Below are 19,979 nucleotides of genomic sequence, written 5' to 3'. Positions count from 1 at the left end.
TTGTTTTGTTTTGTTTTCCTTTGCAATACAGTTTGACAAGCTTTGTTGCTTGAAATGGTCAGCTGCTTTGTAATAAAAATGGGTCCATTTTGTAAACGGGGACTTTGAGAGCTAAGCAGAATGTCTTAAGATTATTCCTTTCCCTAGCATGTTTTTCAGGTCTGCAACAGACGTCTGTCTTCATCCTGCTTCTGCTGCTGTGATTCAATAAAATTATAAAGCATGTATTCACAGAAAGCTAAAATTTTACTGAGTACCTCAATATGTTATAAATAAACAATATGAAGCATTAGAGCTAAAAAAAAAAAGAGTTTTTTTTTTCTCTCTCTTTCTTGATTTAATTACTGTATTGATTTAAAATTGCTCTTGCTAGTTGGCATAAACTGTGTCTTTGAGAATGCCTTCGGGGAGGAAGCAAAGAGGTCATGATATCTGCTACGCTTTGTCAGTCTAAAAGTGCACAATTGTGAAACTATGGAAACTATTCCCTGAAGAATCTATTAAAAGGTTCCAAACAACATTTCTTTAAGCAAATTTAGTGAATAATTTCATCCTGTCTCCTTTTGTGTGCTGTTGCACACAGCTAGGCTTTCTAAGAACCTCAAATAAAGCCTTCCAATTTCCATTTAAAGGAAAAGGTAATAAAATTTAATTGTGTACTTGAACAGAGCATGTCATTTCCCATACATCTGATCAATAATTCATTGATTGCCTTTTGCCTGAGGAAAGTTTTGTAGATGGATTCACATGGTAGAAATATTGCATAGTGCAGCCTTGTCCTGTTTACTAATTATACTTTTCCTGAATTTGCATGACTAGGCTACCAAGGTGACAGCAGATGGTGAGCAAACCAGGCAGGATGCTGAGAGGACTAATGACAGAGCAAAATCTCTTGGACAGTTCGTCAAAGGCATTCTCCAAGCTGCTGAAGGTACTGGGAAAAAAAAAAAAAAAAGCGAATTGTTTCTGAAGAAATCTGAAGGATGGTGGGGAAGATGGTCTGAGAGACAGTGAGGAAGAGTTTATTCACTGAGAAATGTCATGTGCTTTAAATGAAGAAACTACAGACAACTATCTTCAGACTTTTTGCAATCCACAGATGTAGTTTATATAGCTAGTGCACTGGTAATTTCCAAAATAGACTGGCAGAATATTGAATATGTTTCTTTAGGATTTATTCAGTTATTTGAGGAAAATTATTATGTTGAGGTAACTAACAGGGCTTAGCTTCTGTTTATTTTCAAAGCAGTTAAAACATATATTGGTAAAAAAGCTTTATGTAGTTTTAGCACTTGGTATATTAACACTTCATGTTAATTCCCCAAAATTACTTTAAAAATGCATTACTACTTGCTGTTAATGAACATCTGCTGCTTGGAATTTGCAAATGACTCCTGACCCTACCTAAGTAGTGGCATGGAGCCAACTTTTTCTTCCACAAGCTGATTCACTGCACTTACAAATGCAGTAAAGACTTATGAGCATAAGTATTGTAAATGGCTTTGAGGAACAAGACCTATATGTTGCATGAAGCTATTAAGTAAGATAATGGCTGAAAAATAGGAAAGTGATTGGCAGTCACAGGCAGGTCTTTTATTTGAAAAATCCTGATTTTTTCTTTTCCTCAAAACTCCCACTGCAGTAGTGATTTCAGTAGTTATGCTTCTGAAGGTCCACTTCATTGAAAGGCAAAGTTTCCACTTTGTCCCAGTGCTATCAAATACATTTTATATTGCCTTTCATGTAACACATCTCAGTACATGCCCTGTAGCTGAACTGAAGGGCAATTTAGTATATCTTTAGGATGTACAACTTTGACATAAACTAAATGTCAGAAAAGCAGCAAGAACAAGTAAGCAAGTTTTCAAGAAGTTTTGAAACAAAAGACCAGGTTCTTCATGTTTCAAGATGAATTTTGGATTACAAGGGCTGAACAAATCTTTTGCTTCGTAAAGTTTATATCCCAAGTTTGTAACCCAAACAAAATTTTCCTCAACCAGGTTTAGCAATAGGAAGTACAGAGTTAAAAGACATTTGGAGTGTGAAATAAATTTATGCAGTTTCTTAGAAGTAGACAAAAACTTTTAAATCAGTATGTTTGCCTAGCAGGCAAGTTGACATTTTAAGAATAGATGAAATATAGGAGCACAGGACTGAAAGATATCTCCTGTGTTGCTGCATCCACACTCCTGCTATCATAAACTTTCTAATGTTCATCTTCAAAGTAGTTTCCACAAATGCACGTATTCTGAATAAGATGCAGTTTCAGAACTCTACATAATTACAAACCTTCTTGGTTTTAGCTAAAAATGTCCATGTTTAGTTTATCATCATGTGATCTTTTGTCAACCTAGTTCTTTTGTTCAAATAAGTTTTTTCTTCTCCCTAGTGCTTTTCCTCCTTCCCGCAGCCCCAACTGTGTTCATAGAGAGGAATCATACTCCCCTTCAGCCCTTTTATTTTTTAGACTAAAACACCTTAAAACATATTATAGTAACCTACTGCTCACCTTCATACAATTTCCCTTCCTCTGTTCAAAATTGGGTTCATATTTCCTGAGTGCAGGTAACAAACATTCAAATGAGGTTGCTTCAGTGTCTTGCACTTCAGTAGCAGTAAAATTCGCTGATGTCAGCTCTCCTGAAACGTTCTGGGGTAGCATTTCCTTTTTTTCACAGCTGGGTGCCACTGGAGATTCATAACATAGCTGTGTTCCTCTCATTCATACCTTCTATCTAACTGGCAAAGCCATATTTTACAGCTGAAATTTCTGTTATTTGTTCACAACCTTATATTTTCTACTATGGAATGTTGTTCTGGTCCAACTACTTCAGTTTTGAAGGTCACTCAGTTCTTTCTGCATAGCATTCCAATCCTTCTCTATTAAGAGTGTCTTACGACGTTTCCTCATAAATGTATTTTCTCAGTAGGCTTTTTTTTTTTCCTTCCCCCCCCCCCATCTCAGATCATTAATGAAAATATTTAACTGGATTTGCTATTGAAGTGTAAAGTCTGACATGTGCTACCTTTGCAAAAAAAAGGCAAAAATACACTCATTTATTCTACATTCTGCTTCTCACTTACTTTCAAAGCAAGTTCTCAGGCCTTAGTGGAATTCTTCAAAATGGGCACTACATTTGCTTGTTCTCAGTCAAATGGTCTTCATGGATTTGCGATGTCATGCTTCATATCCTTCAAGTTTCTAGCATCAAAGTTCTCTGGCCATTCCAGCTTGAGTTCTTTAAAATGTTCTTCCTATAGTTGTGATAATTTCTATATCCTTACTTCCGATTGCCATCTTTAATTGTCTTTCTGTTCAAGATCACCACCTTTCAAAAACTAAGGATAAGCTTCCACCTTATGTTGGAGCCATTCCTAAATTATTTTAAAATTCAATGGCATTTTAACTCCATATTTGCACTATACTTTGCCTCTGCTCTTTTTGACCTGTGGGACATTGCTAGATTGTTCCTTGAAGATTCTATTTTCACTCATGATGTTCTGATCAAGATGACCAACCAGTTTGCAGGTATTCTTTATGCCCGTTCCTTGTCCGCCATCCCTAGATTACAGACTTCTGAAAGTTACAGTACTTTGGATCTCTAGTAATGCAGGCTGGTATATGTGACCTGGAGCTCCCTAGTACTTGTTGCCGGTAGGCAATAACGTTAGGATGAAATGCCACGAAAGTACCTATTTCTTTCCATTGATTGAAGGTAATGTTTGAGAATGGCAGTGCTCAGAAGTATATTAGTGTAGATCTGATAGATGCCTCCCTAAACATCAAGGAACCAAGAAACTCTTCAAGCCATAAAACCTCCTTATTACAAGTGAGAAGTTTATAGTGATTTGTTGTAAGGACCATACTCTGGCCATTGATCCATTTCCACTGAACTGATTGCTGATTTTCTGAACTTCTGAGTACTTGTAACTAGATTTTCCCCAGTTCTGCACTTCCTTGTGCCCATCATGCCAGTGCATCCAAATCTTTTACCAGCACTGGACTCTGATAGGTTGCAGTAAACTAAGACTAGAAAGTAAAGGTAGTTATGAGGAGGATGTAATTAAAAGATAAAGCTAGGTATAATTTTTCCTGAACCTAATAAAAGCTGAGGTAACATATCCATTTTCTCTTTTAAGGTAAATTTTCAGGGACCTCAAATTACCATTTATTTATTCCAGATTTTTAAAAAATTAATATATGCCTATTCCTGGCCTGAGGTAATGATAGATAACATAATGCACAGAAGCAATCCATGATCCATTTAAGCAAAGTGTAGTCTTTTTCCGGTCCTCACTACCCTGCACGTAACCACTCTTGATTAAAGATCCAAATCTCAGTTCTCACCAGCAAATCAAAGACATCGTAGTATTAGAATTTTCTTCATAATTTGCTCTGAACCTACACAACATGTAGATGAAATGGTCATTTATTTGAATTTTGGAAGACAGATTTTCATTTCTTCAGTTAAAGGTTTCATTTCAAATGTTCAGAAGTCCGCATGCGACCAGGAACTGTTTTAGTTTGGAGAAATCTGTTACTTGGGAGTCCTATGCCTATGGAAAGGCAGCAGTACTTTTTAAAACTGAAGATGGAACTGATTTTCATAAATGACATAGTTGCTTCTGAAAGTGGATATTCTAATATGTTGTGGTGTGCCATGACAGAAAGATTTTAGTCAGTCCTTGAATATGAGACCATGTGTACAGCTTTATCAGTTAGGAATAATTCAGCTATTCCAAACACATAATACATTTGCGGTGTACCATCATACATTCCAACCTTTGTACTGTTCTTTCCCATTTCTGGGCATCTGCTTCTAAACCCATGAGTGGGTTTAGTCATCCGTGGGTGTCTTTCACTCCTCTTCTCTCTCCTTCTTTTTCTGAAATTTCCCAGCCATTTATTCTTCCTAGCCCTGTTAAGTCTGAATGCTAAAAATGTCATATTTTGAAGTTATACAAAAGTAATTTAAATCTATAATGATTTTCATTTCTTGTCCTGCTCCTTAATCCTATGAGAAACATACCACATTATCTTCTGTTGTTTCAAAAGTTCAGTGCAAATTCTTTCTTTTGGCCGAGGAGCAATGTATTTCTTACGTTGGATATAAAGATTTCTTCACTTTAATTATTGTGCTTGAAAGTGAGCTGCAATAGAAGATTCGATGAAACATAATTTCTCATTTGTTACCAGTCATTGGATTAACCATCCGTTGTATTTCACAGCAGCAATAACCAGTGCAAGCTGCTTTCCACTTGCTGATAGAGTTGATGGGTAGATGCTTAAAGTTCCTCTGTTATTTTTATTTACTAACTCCCTACATAAATATTTTTTGTCCCCCTGCAGCTGCAAATGAAGATGCTATAAAACTGAATGAGACATTCAGAACCCAAGATGAGACCTTAGAGAAGAGTCTTCCAGAACTGCAGAGTGAGGCTGACAGAATGATCGCAGAGATGAGAAGTAGAGAGCTGAATATGCAAGAAAGAATAGCTCAAGATGAGTTAAAGTGAGTAGAGAGACCTCTGTCTTCAACCTTTTAGTGATCATATCTGACTCTTGTAAATGTGACTGTCATCTTTTACAGCCAAGCTTTCAAGATAGGGCTTACAGAAATGTGAAGGAAAGCGAAGTCTAAAATACTTCAAATCTGTTAATGTAGCATTTGCATTTTTGGGAAAGCTTATGCATGTGGAAAGAAATCCCTAGGAAATTACTTCTCTGCTCCACAGGTGCCAGCAACATTTCTCATCAAATTCTAAGCAATTTGTTCCAGTTTGTTTTTAGCTTCTGCTTCAGACCTGATGAATGGCTTTTGTACTAAAGGGCTTGTCTAGAAGCTTGAGAGTTTTGGAAAACTAACTGGTCTAACAAAAATATTAGCGGTCTGCAAAATTTGTCCAGTAGCATAGACATTCAAAATGATGTATTTTGCCATGTATAGAGTAGTATAGATCAGAGTGTTCGAACTCTGTGGCATAGTACAGAAGTCCGGGGTTTGGTTATTTAGCTATCTGTAAACATTAAAATGATGTACATATATATATAATATTACTGGCAGCTCTTTATAAAGCAATTTGCAAAGGCTTGAATTTAAATTTTGATAGTCTGTTACTTCTGTGTCAGTCTGAACAGGCATATTCCTAGAGCTAGGCTTAGCACTTTACCAATGCAAGCAACTAGCAGCTGAGCAGCTACATCATCCACTGAAGTTGCGATGACTCAGAAAACTATCTGGGATAGAGATATTCAGGCCTGAAAATGTCAGCAGGTGCATGCATGTTGTAAGGAAACATAAACAGAATACAAGATTAGCTAAGAATTCCAAGCAGTATAGAATCAAATTTGCTCTGCCTATCTTACACTTTCTAAACCGGATCATTTTCCAGAAATCCTACCAGTACAATATTTCTACCCATAATTCTGATGATTCCGCTTTCTGTTCTCTTGGTAAAGGATATATTGCAAACTTATTTATCAGCAGTGTTTTATTGCTTTTTCTTCTGATTCCACTGAGCCTCTTCTATTCCATCTCCACTCACACAAAGAAATAAACCAGGAGAAAGTAGGGATGAGAAAAATTTAGTCAAATCTTTGAAAGTGCTGCCTGCAATTTTAGTGCAGACTCAGGGGAGACCTTTCAAACAAGGTGTTCTTAGTCCTTAAATGCTACTACCAACATGAAACTATCGAACTAGCATGGAGACATTCAGTATGGCTTTTTTGAGGGAAAGAACTTCTCTCCTTCTTACCGTTCTTCCTAAAAGGTGCAAAGTGAGTATTTTCATTTCCTAATAAATGAGTACATTTTGTGCTAAGAAATACATGAATATAATCACTGATTTCAATCAAAGTTTATCTCAAGGATAGGATTACCTCTTTACAGGCAGCCATTGAGATACATCAACTTTTGACAGGAAACTCAACAGAAAGAAAATTAGTCACTGTGGATTACAGGCCCATGAAGAAAGGTCCCTAGATAATGTTTTCTCAAACTCTTTTATAAAGTACTGCCTCTTAAAGAAAAAAGTCCTAAGACTACTTAAATCATGTGGGAGATTGTAGGTAGGCTGCATTCTGCAAGGAAAAATGATGAAGAAAAATTAACCATTCGTAAAGCTGTGTATGCACACATACGTGGACTATGTTCACTTGTATTCCCACAGACTCCTCTAGAAATCTTTACTTTTGAATCATTTTGCAAGTCTCATGATCTCTTCTAATTGTGTTTACTCTTTGTTGAGATGTCTTTTGGCAACGATTGTATTCTGTTTTCAGAATTTCTTACAAGAACAGAATGACAAGGATCAGTGGCTTCTTCTTAGCTCTGCTGTTTTTAGTGAATTCTTAGAAGTTAAATGAAGAAGACAAATGAAGAAAAGTGGTTTTGCTTTCATAAATGGCAAGACTCTTACATGTGTAGCTTTTCCCCTTGTTTATTTTCTTTCAAATTTTTCAAATCAAGTCTGTAATCTGATTGTCTTAGTGTACTGGAATGGCACATTAATCAATAACTTCTTTCTAAAAAAAGCATGTTAAAAATACACCAGTTTCTCTCCTAAACTGCCCTGGTTTTCATACTTATGCAAGTAATCTTTCAATATTTAAGAACATTCCTGCACATTTGCTTGGATACCACTGAGTTGCCATCAAGTGATGCTGTGAGCCAGAATTCTATCTTTATAGGTAGTGTGCTGAATAGCTTTATTTTTGTGTGACTTTTTCTCCCATAAATTTGTCTGATGGCTTTTGAGCCACTGTGAACTTCTATCACTGAGTTTCCTTTAAGACTGAATTGCATAACTCAGCCACACAGTATTTGAAGAGATGCCTCCTGAGTTTTGGCATTGCTTCCTGATATTTTCATTTTTGTGTTTGGAGAGACATTGGACATTTGATCACCTTATCCATGCTACTCATGATGCTATAATCCTCATTTCTTCTCAAGACAGGACAATTCTAGCATATTTAGTCTCTCATATATCTACAGTTTGGGTTTTTTTAAGTTTCTAATCCTTCTCTTGTTCCCTTGTACTCATTTTGGTGATCCGGACCATACAGCATTCCACGTGTTAGGCCAGACCTGCGATTATTTCTTCCAATGCTTCAAGCATTTTGTACAGTTTTGTTCTTATCCTAGCAAGATATCCAATGGAAATAGCACAGCTGAAATGTACAAGATAGCATTTCAAGAAATGTGGTGCAGTCCAGTCACACATGAGTTCTAATATGTAAAGCAAGGGAATAAATGGAGCAGATTTATTGCCTTGTACTTCATTAGAAAGAGCAGAGGCGAAAACGCACAACAGCTCAATATAGAAGTGTTATCTTTAGAGCACCAATGAGGAGTTTTGAGATAGAGTAGTGGACAGATAGGTATTTTGGACTGTGCTATGAGGCAAGGACATAAAAAAGAAATCTATCTATCTTGTACTGTTCCAGCAGTACTGCAGAGTCATAAGGGTGTCAGAATTCACCGGAAGTGTAAAACACTAACTGCTTATAGAAAGAATAATGGAGGGGGTATAGGAGAAATTTTGAATTCCTTTCTGCACTTCTGTGACAGGGTGTCAATACTTGGATTTAATTCTTTATTAAATATTTTGTCCTCAGAAGTTAAAATTTATAACATGATTTATTTTTTTTTTCATCAAAAGCAAAAGCAGGGCAGATGGGAACAAAAAATCCATCTTGGAAAATCCCAGAGCTAAGGTAACAATTTGGCTTTCCTTGGCTCCAGTTCAGATCCTTCGTGTAAATTATGCCCAGTGGCAGCATATCTTTTCCACCTCTCAGATAATTTTTGTGTGTACATTTATTTATGTGTACATTTTTAGAATGTTTCTAATGGAACTGACTACAGGCAGACCAAACTGCAGTGTTTTTCAGAAAATACAGTTCTTGTTTTCCGCACAGCTTTTTCAGACATATTGCCATTCTGTGACAGGAAGGAAAACTTAATCTGTTCTACGTGGAAGTGTGATAGATTTCTTCTGTAGGTATTATCTATCCTACACATTCCTGTTCAGTTAGGATGTTTCTTTATCTCTAAAGCGTCATTTTGGAAGTGTCACTTCTTCTATTGGTACTTTTTTTGTCTTTTTGTGTGTGTTTTTGCTGTCCTTGTGGTATCATTGTATTAACACAGTGGTGTTGCATTACATGAAACTGATTCAACAGCCTGATATGATGAAGCAGAGAAATGACAGACCATAAAGACTCCAGTACTCAAGTCCTTCAAAACTGGGTGCAGCAATTCTCTGATGATTAAGAAATATTGTATCCCCTGCCAAAAGCAGACACTTGTGAACTTTCCATTTCTGTGTTGCCAAATTTCATTAAAAATGTCCCAGAATTTATTTTAGATAAGCAAAATTATTTTGCTACTGGAAGTCATAAATCCAAGCTTCCCAGGGTGGTTTATTTCACAGGAAAGCAGGCTGGTTTTTGACTGTCTAAAGCAGTTTGTCTGCTCCAAGACAGCTTGAAATCAGTCATATCTACATATACCACTCAATTCAAGATAGGAAACAACTTTGTGTCACATGTCACATTAAAGTGAATGAAGAAAATCTTTTTGACAAGTTTAAATGTTTCAGAAAATCTCATTCTACTAGTTAGATTTCAAAAATGGCAACTAACAAAAAAAAAACAAACTACAAACCACAGTCTTCAGTGGAGAATATTTGAATATTTTCTACTTCATAAACAGGACCTTAGTGGCATTTAAAAACCTCTTTAAGAAAGGACTTAAGAACTACTGTCATTTCATTTTATTGCTCATGTGTTCTCTTGAAAGTTACTTTGAGATTTAATTTAGAAGTCTATTTCATTTGCATGTTATTAAGAATATTCCAATAATTTGGTGTACGGAATATGATCTCAGGGCCTTCATGGGTAGTGATGTATTGCAGGAATGCAGAAGATCTTCTGGACAAGGTGAAGAAATTATTTGGTGAGCCCAGTGAGAAAACTGAGGATCTCAAAAATGAGGTCCGGGACAAGCTAGCAAACTACCACACCAAAGTTGATGATGCTCGAGATCTGCTAAGAGAAGCTAAAAGTAAAATTATGGAGGCTGATCATTTATCTGCAGTCAACCAAAAGAATATGACCATGGTGGAGGTGAGTGCTGACAAGTTATATCCTTGATTACTTGGAGTCTGATCAAAGTTTAAAGTTTTGCATGATTACATCTTGAAAGAAAAATATAAACAAAACAATAATATAATTAGAATATAACTATATCTGATGTAATTAAAAGGAAACATGTTCCTCAGAATGAGGAAATACTTTGGCTTTTAAAAGTAGTATTAGTCCACAGATTTTTAAAAATAATATAATCTGCTTTTAAACACTGAGTGGAGGGTACATTGGATTTATTATTTTGGGAGAGATTAAATTCATCCTGGTATAAATAGTCTTATAAAATTCAAATCCTGTGCTCAAGATTTAAATAGGAGATCAGTTAAAATCTTTGCTGTCATATATTTGCTTCTAGAAAACTTACACTTTCATCTCCCTCTCCAACCCCCAGGAAGAAGACTGAAGGGGGTATGTGGATATTACAGAGTAATAAATCAAACTCTGTCCTCTGTAGTTAGTAGCTGTTATAAATTATCTCCCTCATAGCAGAGAGGTCTGCTTGTGATTTAATTTATATTACAGAGACTTAAAGAGCACATTATACTGTACATTAACAAGCATTTAACCGAGACGTAAAGAGCAGAGTTAATCTAATGAAGATAAATGTTTCAACTCTGTTTGTATCTCAATGAGCTTTTGCCTCATATACAATCATGGGGTTAGGGTTCTGAGACCTCAGTTCTCAGCAGAGATTTGTGGGCTTGATTGAACTAAGGAAATGTAGTGCTGCAAAGAAGTTAGCTGATGTCTATTCTGTGCATTTTCTTCCAAAGGCGGATGGATAAAGGCTGGAGAAATTACCTGCTATCTCAGTTTTTAAACTATTCTCTGCATCACAGTATCAGAGTGCCTGAAGGCATCCTTTCCAGCAGTCCTGCTCACTTGGTTGTTTTGCAGAGTTCTTTTGCTTTATTTTGACCGAGAAGCCATCACAGCACTCTTAACACTAGAATGCCGTGATCACCCATCAAACTGATTTGTGGTACCCCATGCATCTTGCACAGGAAATTGCCAGTTCCTTATTCAGAAATCCATCCTTACTACACAACATGCAGTGTTTTTACTAGTTGGAAGATCAAGAATCCTAAGCATACTCCAGACCATTAACTTTTATTTTACATTCAGTAGTTAGTGAAACACTGTAGAAAAGCATCAGAATATTTTGATAAATTTTACCTTCATAGCCAGAGAAGGTAATTGTCAAAATGAGGAACTTGCATATCTGGGTACAGATTAGGATTTTGAACTTCTTTCAGATTCATTTTGCAGTACTACAGTCAGGTACCTCTGTTACAGAGCAAACAAAACCCTACTGTGTGGGAAAGGGATACAAAGCTGGAGGCAGGAGGAGCAGGAAGAGATATCTTACAATACATGTGCTTTATTGTTGTCACTGTCTTCACTCTGAAAGCTCAGAGAATTCCAGAGGTGGCATTGTGGCATGGTTACAAAACACAGTCTTATATTGAGATTCTGGTACTTGAACTGTCATCCCTGTTCTAGTAAACAATTCATATTTTTCTTCGTGTGAACACATCCTACAGAAAAAGAAGCAAGCTGTAGAAGATGGCAGGCAAGATGTTGAAAAGAGCCTGCAGGAAGGGAATGATGTCCTTAATGAAGCCAACAAACTTGCAAATGAAATCAGCTTAGCTGTAGAGGTGAGTGTTTTATCATCCTTATCTGAGAATTAGTACAACAAAGCATCATTATGAAAGTAAAATATATATTTTAAGTAACAGCTGATTTTTCTTTTTATTTATCAGTGTTGGAATATTTGATTGGAAGAAGTCTTGTTTCTCTTGCTTTATGGCAGAAAAGCTAGTCTAGGATATAAAAATTATAAATTTTGAGATTTAAATGTTTCATTGGAATACATAAAGAGCTAGCTCATCATTTTGGAGGGACTCTGCCTTCTTTTATAAATGTGTTATTGTGACTGCAGTACTGACTTTAGAGTTGCAGGTGCAGCAGACCCATTCACAACCTCACTGTGACTCTGCAATCTAGATGTAGATTTATCTGCACAAAAACTGTGTGTGCATACCAGAAGGAAACTTCAGAAATAATTTGTTGCCTGTGGCAACAATTGTAAGTCTAAAGAGATCAGTGAGAGGAGAGGATTGCACTCGCATTTTACATAGTGTTTTTGAAAATTCTTCTTTAAAAGTTATATCAACAGAGTTTGAAACAGAGCCTTAGCTACAAAAAAAAAAAAAAAAAAATCTAAATCTTGAAATGTCATTGATTCTGGAAATATTTCCATCTTGCATTGAAAATTTTTATACTGAATGGAAAAGTGCCTTTTGGAGAAACGGGAAGGGAAACACTTTGAGACAACTTATTGAAACATGAATGGCAGGTCTTCAAAAAGTATGGTTCTTACTAAGATAGTTTAATGAACAAAAATACATTGGAGTCACTCAAAGGGTTCTGAAACATGAAACTTCTGTCATTATTTAGTTATTATTGTAGAGCACAATGATAATTTAGTATAACTATGTATGCATCTACTTTTGGGAAAGAAATCCAATTTAGAGTTTACAAGTTTTGAAACTGTGCATTTCCTTACTTGTGAAATCAAAGCTTCTACTAAGAGAGGCAAGTAACTCTTGGAATTTTTTTTGTCTCCTCTCTACTCTCCGGTCCAGCCATTCCTTTATTCTTTCCATATTGGTTCCCTGAAGTCTTAATGCATGGGAAATTTATGGGATAACACCTCACAAGGAAAAAAAAAATATATAAAGGGCTACAGAGTTCCTGTATTCAACCACTTAAAGGCCTTTCTTTTGGCATTTTCAGTATGTAGAAGGCGTTGCAGATAAGATACAGCCAATGTCTGATCAGCTGAAGGATAAAATAGACGACTTATCACAAGAAATTCATGACAGGATGCTTCCAGAGAAGGTGTTGCAAGCTGAGAACCATGCAGCCCAGCTAAATGAATCATCTGCCATACTGGATGGGTAAGGCAGCCAAAGACAAAATCATGAAGTGGGTTTGTAAAATTGCTTGACAAAAATTGAAAGGCATTCTTCTTAGGCTTCGACATCTGTTACTGGGAGTACACAAATAACCAGTGTTTTATGCAAATATACAAATCTCCAGTTGGTTAATTTGTGTATATCTCTTGTAAACCATTTCATATATCTTGTGATGCTTATAGGCTGCATTAACTGCAAACAGTGCCCTCAGATGCCCTCATAAGAGAGTTTAACTTGCCATATGCTTACTGCCATATTGATGTGAAAAAAAATGAACTTTGTCTTACAGAGCTCACTGTGTGTTTTCATAAACATTTGTTAAAAACAAGCAGTATTTTTGTTTTTAAGATGATCGTTTTGGTCAGAGTCCCTTATCACGGTGCTGATTTGTTTATTGTCAGAAATCCCCCATAGTGATTGACAGTAACCCCTCTAGTGGTTTCAAAACACTCTGCCAAAATGAGTAGGTAACATGGGCCAAAATTCTTAAACCTAAGCACAGAAACTTCCTTTTCTGTTTACCACTATCACATTCCTAAATATAAGTGAGAATTGCAGTGCCCTTGGTTTATATAACCACAGCCCTTTCAGAAGGATGATACTTTATAACTCATCATGAATATGGTTTCCAGGAAAAACTAGAATGTCAGCGTTGCTTTGGGGTTTGGTTGGTTTTGTATTTGTTTGTTTGTATTTATTTATTGTTTGTTTGTTAGGGTTTTGGGGGTGGAAAAGGGGAGCATGTCTTTTGTTTTATTGCAAGGTTTTTTTCATTTAGGAATGCAAGTGATAAAGAGTAAGTGTGATTTGCAAGAGTAATGTTCAGAAATTCTGCCTCTTAAACCTGTCCCCAGCATATCTTCAGTTTCATTTTCTCAAAAGCACTGCATGAATAAAAAAGATACTTTATTTATTTTAACCTCAGCAGTATGTTTCTTTTTTTGCTGCTTACATCTTTTGGATCTGCCTGAAGACTTTAATAACCCAAAGACTTGTGAGCAGACAATTACACATTTTTTTCTTGCCAGCATCTGTAATTTTGAGGAAAAGGCACAGAATTATCTCTGATAAAGTATCTGATACTTGTAAAATTACTGACTCCATATACAGTATCATCACACTACTCGAAATACTCAATCTAATATATAGAGTACAAAAAATAACGATAAGTTTAGTTTCCTGAGTAAAAAGTATTTGAAGGGCATTGTTTCTAGAAAAATATGGCTTTTGTAAATGGTATGAGCACTGTCTGGTTAGGATATGTCAGTTTTGTGGTGCACCTCCAGGCCCGAAGTAGGTGACTGATGTCACATCCAATTACACAAATTAATTTTGATATAAGTATCTGAATACATGGAAAGTTGGCATGGAGTAACTAAGAAGCAGAGAAAATGTAGACAGCAAAGAATGTTTTTACTCCTTAATGAAATGCTGGCAAGACGTATTTTGAGGTTTTTTCACAGGTTTTTAACTAGGCTAAACAGACTTTTTTTTTTATGGGTGTGTGCATGTGCTTCTGTCTTAACACAGGTTTACAGCTTGGCCTTAAGGAGCTTAGCGTAGTGTTTAAAGCTGCATTTGCTGTGGTATAGCAGTACCATGTATGCTTCTGTCTGATCTGGACATCTACCTCAGTTTCTTAAGATATACAATAAAATATTCAGAATCAAGGACATTAAAATTATATCCAAAAGAAAATTTCTAACATGGTCAGATAGATACATGATTTCAAAGGAGAAAAAAATGCCAAGGTGCTATGTAATCCTGCATCAGGATAAAGCTGTTTACTTCAATCACTGATATTAAACAGTCGTACTTTACAGAAATATGCAGTCTCTATCTATCTTAGGAATTTCAAAATGTATCTGTCTTCACAACTAGCACTTGGATGTCTTTCATTTAGTACTAAATTTGCTGAAAAATACGATTTCATCTTACAGGAGAAACTGAAGGAGTACCCCTTCTCTCCGATAACCCCCTAAGGCTTCAAATAGTATATTGATTGATGGTGAGAGTGTTCTCTTGAGAGTTAGAACATGGAACAGTTCATGTATTTAACCTAGAAAAAAAATTGTTATTTTTCCTTTATACAAGGAGATATTAGTATACGTGTCTCCCTTACGGCTAATCACCTGCTCATGAGTAAAGGTCACTAGTATTTGGCAAATTCAGTTCAGTTCCTTCCCATCCAGAAGGGATTTCTAAGCAGTACCAGAGCTACCAGCTAGATAGCTATTCTGGGCTGCACATTTCTCTAACAGAGCATTACAAAAACTTACCATAGGCTACTGAGCTCCATTCAGAGCTGAGGAAGGAGACATGCTTTTGTAGGAGTGATGGAGAAGCAGCTTAGTCATGCTGTTTCTGCAGGAGCCCAAAGGGAATCTCTCTCCCTGTGTTAACTACATGTGTAGTCCAGGGACTATACCTTCCATTGCCTTTGTCTTTCCTGTTGCATTTTGTAGAAATCATTAAATACTCGTTGAAACAAAGCTTGGAGCCCAGCTGTCCCCGTTCCCCAGAGAACAGATTAATTACCAGGTTAGAGAGTGAATTTCTTTTTTTTTTTTTCCACACACACAGTCTCAATGCTTAAGTATTTTATACAAGCTGGAACACGTCCTGCAGGAGTAATCCCTGCCTCCCTTCCTTATGTTGCCATACACCTTGATGGCAATTTCCCAGAGAGTCAAAAATCCAAGTTCAAATCCATTTTTGTCCATTTACCCTTTATTCAGGGAAAGAATCATAAACATCAGGCATGATGTACTCTGAGGTATGTCTTCAAGTTAATTCTGTAGGTTCAGTACTTCTTTGTAGAAAATATTTGAACATATCATACAGAGAGTGCAAGAAAAGTAACTTCTCCAGCCTACTGTCTAGAAATTCCTCTGGAAGGAGGTCAGCTGAGTTCCAGTCCCTGCAACAGGAAATAATATTTGTTTATAATTACCTTTTAATCTAATTGCAGTTATTAGAATGGAGTATTTCATGTAAGTGGAACAAGTAGGAAGGCCATACAGAGGGATCTGGACAGACTTGATCGATGGGCTGAGGCCAGCTGTATGAGGTTTAACAAGGCCAAGTGCTGGGTCCTGCACTTGGGTCACAACAACCCCAGGCAGTGCTACAGGCTTGGGGAAGAGTGCCTGGAAAGCTGCCTGGCAGAGAGGGATCTGGGGTTGTTGATTGACAGCCAGCTGAACATGAGCCAGCAGTGTGCCCAGGTGGCCAAAAAGGGCAACAGCATCCTGGCTTGTATCAGGAATAGTGTGGCCAGCAGGACTAGGGAAGTGATTGTGTCACTGTACTCAGCACTGGTGAGGCCGCACCTTGAATACTGTGTTCAGATTTGGGCCCCTCATCATAAGAAAGACATTGAAATACTACAGAGAGTGCAGAGGAGGCGACAAAGCTGATGAGGGGCCTGGAGCACAAGTCTGATGAGGAGCAGCTGAGGGAACTGGGGCTGTTTAGCCTGGAGAAAGGAGGCTGAGGGGAGACCTTATTGCTCTCTGCAACTACCTGAAAGGAGGTTGTAGCATGGAGGGGGTTGGTCTCTTCTCCCAAGCAGCAAATGATACAACGAGAGGAAATGGCCTCAAGTTGCGCCAGGGGAGGTTTAGTTTGGATATTAGGAAAAAATTCTTCATGTAAAGGGTTGTCAGGCATTGGAACAGGCTGCCCAGGGAAGTAGTGGAGTCACCATCCCTGGAGATGTTTAAAAGATGTTTAGACAAGGTTCTTAGGGACATAGTTTAGTGCTAGAGTTAGGTTGTGATTGAACTCAATGATCCTGATGGTCTCTTCCAGCTGAAATGATTCTATGATTTTATGATTCTCTGATCCCATTTAATATAAAGCATTATTGGTTAGATTTTTCATTTTTGTCAGCAAAATTAACATTTAGAATTTGGGTTAGACAGTGAGATCTCCAAACCTGGTGCTTCTGTGTTTGGCAGCCAGACCAAGAAATTAGTTGTTCACAGAGTCTACTTCAAAATACACCAGTGATGATCCCCCATGTTTATACAGTGCCAAATTCATTGAGTTGCCAGGCTCAACACATAACCTACAAAGCCACATTAAGAATATGTTATCTGGATTGTAGTGTTAAGCGCTGCACTCTGTTTCTCAGTGTCTGATCCATTTTTATCTCACAGAACTTCCTCTTTTAGCAAACATTGGTTTTATGTCTTTCTTCACAGATAAGATGTGAATTCCACTAACCATGTGATGCCAGAACTCCGGAAAACTCAAGTGTAGCATTGCTCTCTAAAGAAATGGCTTAGAAATAGCCTTAGAAATACAAGCTGTTGGATTCGAAAAAGTAGAGTACTGTGTTCTGTTTAACTCCGATAGCAGGTTTAACGGTGTGTTTACTTTTCCCATCCCAACAGAATCCTTGCTGAAGCCAAAAACCTCTCTTTCAATGCCACGCTTGCTTTCAATGCTTATACTAACATCAAGGATAACATAGATGAAGCTGAAAAAGTTGCCAAGGAAGCCAAGACTCTTGCAAATGAAGCTATGCAAGCGGTAAGAAAAATAAGTAAATTGGGAAGAAGGCTTAGATTTTCTACGAAACTGTGCTACACCTTATCTCAGATCCATGTTTTGCTATCTTATGACCCGATTTAGAGACCCATGGCACCATAGATTTTTCTGTTGAGATCAGAAATCTATGTCAGAGCTACATATACTTTCCGGCTACATCTCCATTTGCTCCTAACTAGTGTTCCTTATTTTTCTTTATCTTTTTGTTTATTTTTGTTTATTCCTTCCTCTGTCTTCAGCCTTTTGGCCTCTGTCTGTGGCTCAAGCCAACAGCTGCTGCAGGAAAGCTTTGAGCCAGGAGTGTAAGTCATTTGAATCTCAATAAAGCTGGTTTATATTTAATTAATGTTTTGCACACATCTAAAGAACTCCATACCTTAATTAACTCTTCACCCTCTACTTTCATGAAAATGCTCGAAGGCACTTCTCTGCACATAGGGTGAACTGTGTGCACCCATCAGAATTCTAAAAATGGAGAGTTGTAGGAGGGGAGCAGAAAGTTTTATTCATAGAAATCATACAGCTTGTTTTGTGAACTCTGCCATTTCTTGCAGAGAAATCTTATTCTTACTGTGATGTTCTGCATGCAAATTTTCAGACGAAACAGAGAGAACTTTTAAAAATAGAATTGTAAAGCAAAGGCAGCTCTCCAGCTTGAGTCATCATGAGGAACTCTTCTTCTGTATATGTATCCTGTGAGCAGAAAACGTTCTGAGCATAGCCAGAACTATTTTTCATGTCAAATATCAAAAGAGTTAATGGCTAATTTGTAAAAGTCTGTCAGAGAGCAACCGACATGCACTTCGCAAGTACACAGAAACACAAGGAAATGACATTATAATATGAAATTGACAAGCCCTATATTTGATACAAAAACATAGATGAGAAGAAGCAACATGTAGTTACAGCACTTGTACATGAATAAAGGTAGCTTGCAGAGAGCTACTTCAGTCAAATAGATTATGAGAACAGCAAAAGCAATCACATGCTGTAAAGGGCTGTATTTAGGAGAGGTATAAAGTGATCTAGCCACTGCACAAAAACGTCAATATTCTTATGCTGTTACATTTTCAACTTTTATTTCAAATAACACTAATTATTATATTTCTCTCTTGATGAAAAAATTTCACCTCACACATTAGTATGCAGTCATTCTCTGTAAATAGTTATTTGTTTCACTGGAACTCCTAATTACACTGCAGAAGTAAATAAGGAGCTTTTTTTTTCTGCTTATTAGGATTTAATACAGATAGCTATCTTTTGCTCCTTTGATGATTTGCAGTGAGTGAGGCAGGCAGCTGTTTCAAGGTTTGAATAGGAAAAAAAGACACATATAGCAGTCAAGAAAAAAGCAAGTAATTACAGTATGTCTACAAAATAGTGTGCATCAGATGGTGAACTGTCTGATTATACCACAGAGAGAATGGAGATAGAGAATTTGAAAGAGGTGGAGGTGAGATGGACAGTATAAGGTAAATAGCAAGGAAGGAGACTAAGATATTATTTACATGAGGTTTTAAGCATCTGCATTGTATTTATTCATTAGAAGGAGCTTGGTTTTTATTATGAGCTGTGTATATGTAACAGGGATCTAGTTGATAAAGAAGAAAATGGAAGGAGCTGCTGCCTTTTAGATGTAATTGACGTGTTCTAGAGCAATCAATGGTCTGCTATCAAATTGCTGCAGAGCAAGGTAGAATTTTAACTGTTATTTGGTAGATGATCATGTGAGGATTCAGGCCAGATTTAAAAAATGTGTTAATTGTGAAGTTCAGTCATCATTTTGCTATTTTATTTTTTTTTGTTTTATGCAAAGACTGTTGAGTGTTTGCTCATCCTAAATGAAGGGCTTAACTGCCAACCAGGTAAATGGAGTGCCCTGTTTCTGCAGGCCCCAAAGAACTCCCTTTTAGCTGAACTTCACCTTGGGGGCGGGAGTGCACCAGGGCTCACTCAGGGCTGTCTGGAGCACTGTGGTTCAAGCACTCTCCCAGCATTTATGGACTTGAGCCCCCTCAGACTGGAAGCCCCTAGAAACTCTTTGGGACCCTATGTAAAAGACAGAGATCATGCCCTTTCCCTCCTTTTAAAAGACATGTTCTTTATGAGAGCAGTAGTGGGTGCCTACCTTCTGTAAATGTCTCTTATCTCCAGATGGTAGCAGATAACAGAGAAAAGGGCTGAAGCTCCCATGCATCACCTTTCCTATTGACCAGTTATAATGCTGGGGCAAGAGGAGGCAGGTTTCGCAACAGCAGCAAGCTGGTGCATGAACTAGAGATGGTAGA

At 37.1% G+C, this 19,979-nt stretch overlaps 1 protein-coding gene across 5 annotated transcripts in view; it reads left to right on the top strand.

Moving 5' to 3' along the window:
• LAMA2 (laminin subunit alpha 2) overlaps positions 1-19,979 on the top strand; it is a 362,981-nt gene that overhangs the window by 275,089 nt on the left and 67,913 nt on the right. For all 5 annotated transcript variants that reach the window (XM_065833304.2, XM_065833299.2, XM_065833305.2 and 2 more), the window contains 6 exons: positions 820-931; positions 5,351-5,513; positions 9,919-10,129; positions 11,695-11,811; positions 12,953-13,116; positions 17,535-17,673. In XM_065833304.2, the coding sequence (XP_065689376.2) occupies positions 820-931; positions 5,351-5,513; positions 9,919-10,129; positions 11,695-11,811; positions 12,953-13,116; positions 17,535-17,673 (906 nt within the window). The remainder of the gene's footprint in view (positions 1-819; positions 932-5,350; positions 5,514-9,918; positions 10,130-11,694; positions 11,812-12,952; positions 13,117-17,534; positions 17,674-19,979) is intronic.

The sequence above is a fragment of the Patagioenas fasciata genome, chromosome 3 (assembly GCF_037038585.1).
Source record: "Patagioenas fasciata isolate bPatFas1 chromosome 3, bPatFas1.hap1, whole genome shotgun sequence".
Classification (NCBI taxonomy): domain Eukaryota; kingdom Metazoa; phylum Chordata; class Aves; order Columbiformes; family Columbidae; genus Patagioenas; species Patagioenas fasciata.
The sequence above is the reverse complement of the archived record's forward strand: the minus strand, read 5'-3'. Positions and strand labels throughout refer to the sequence as shown.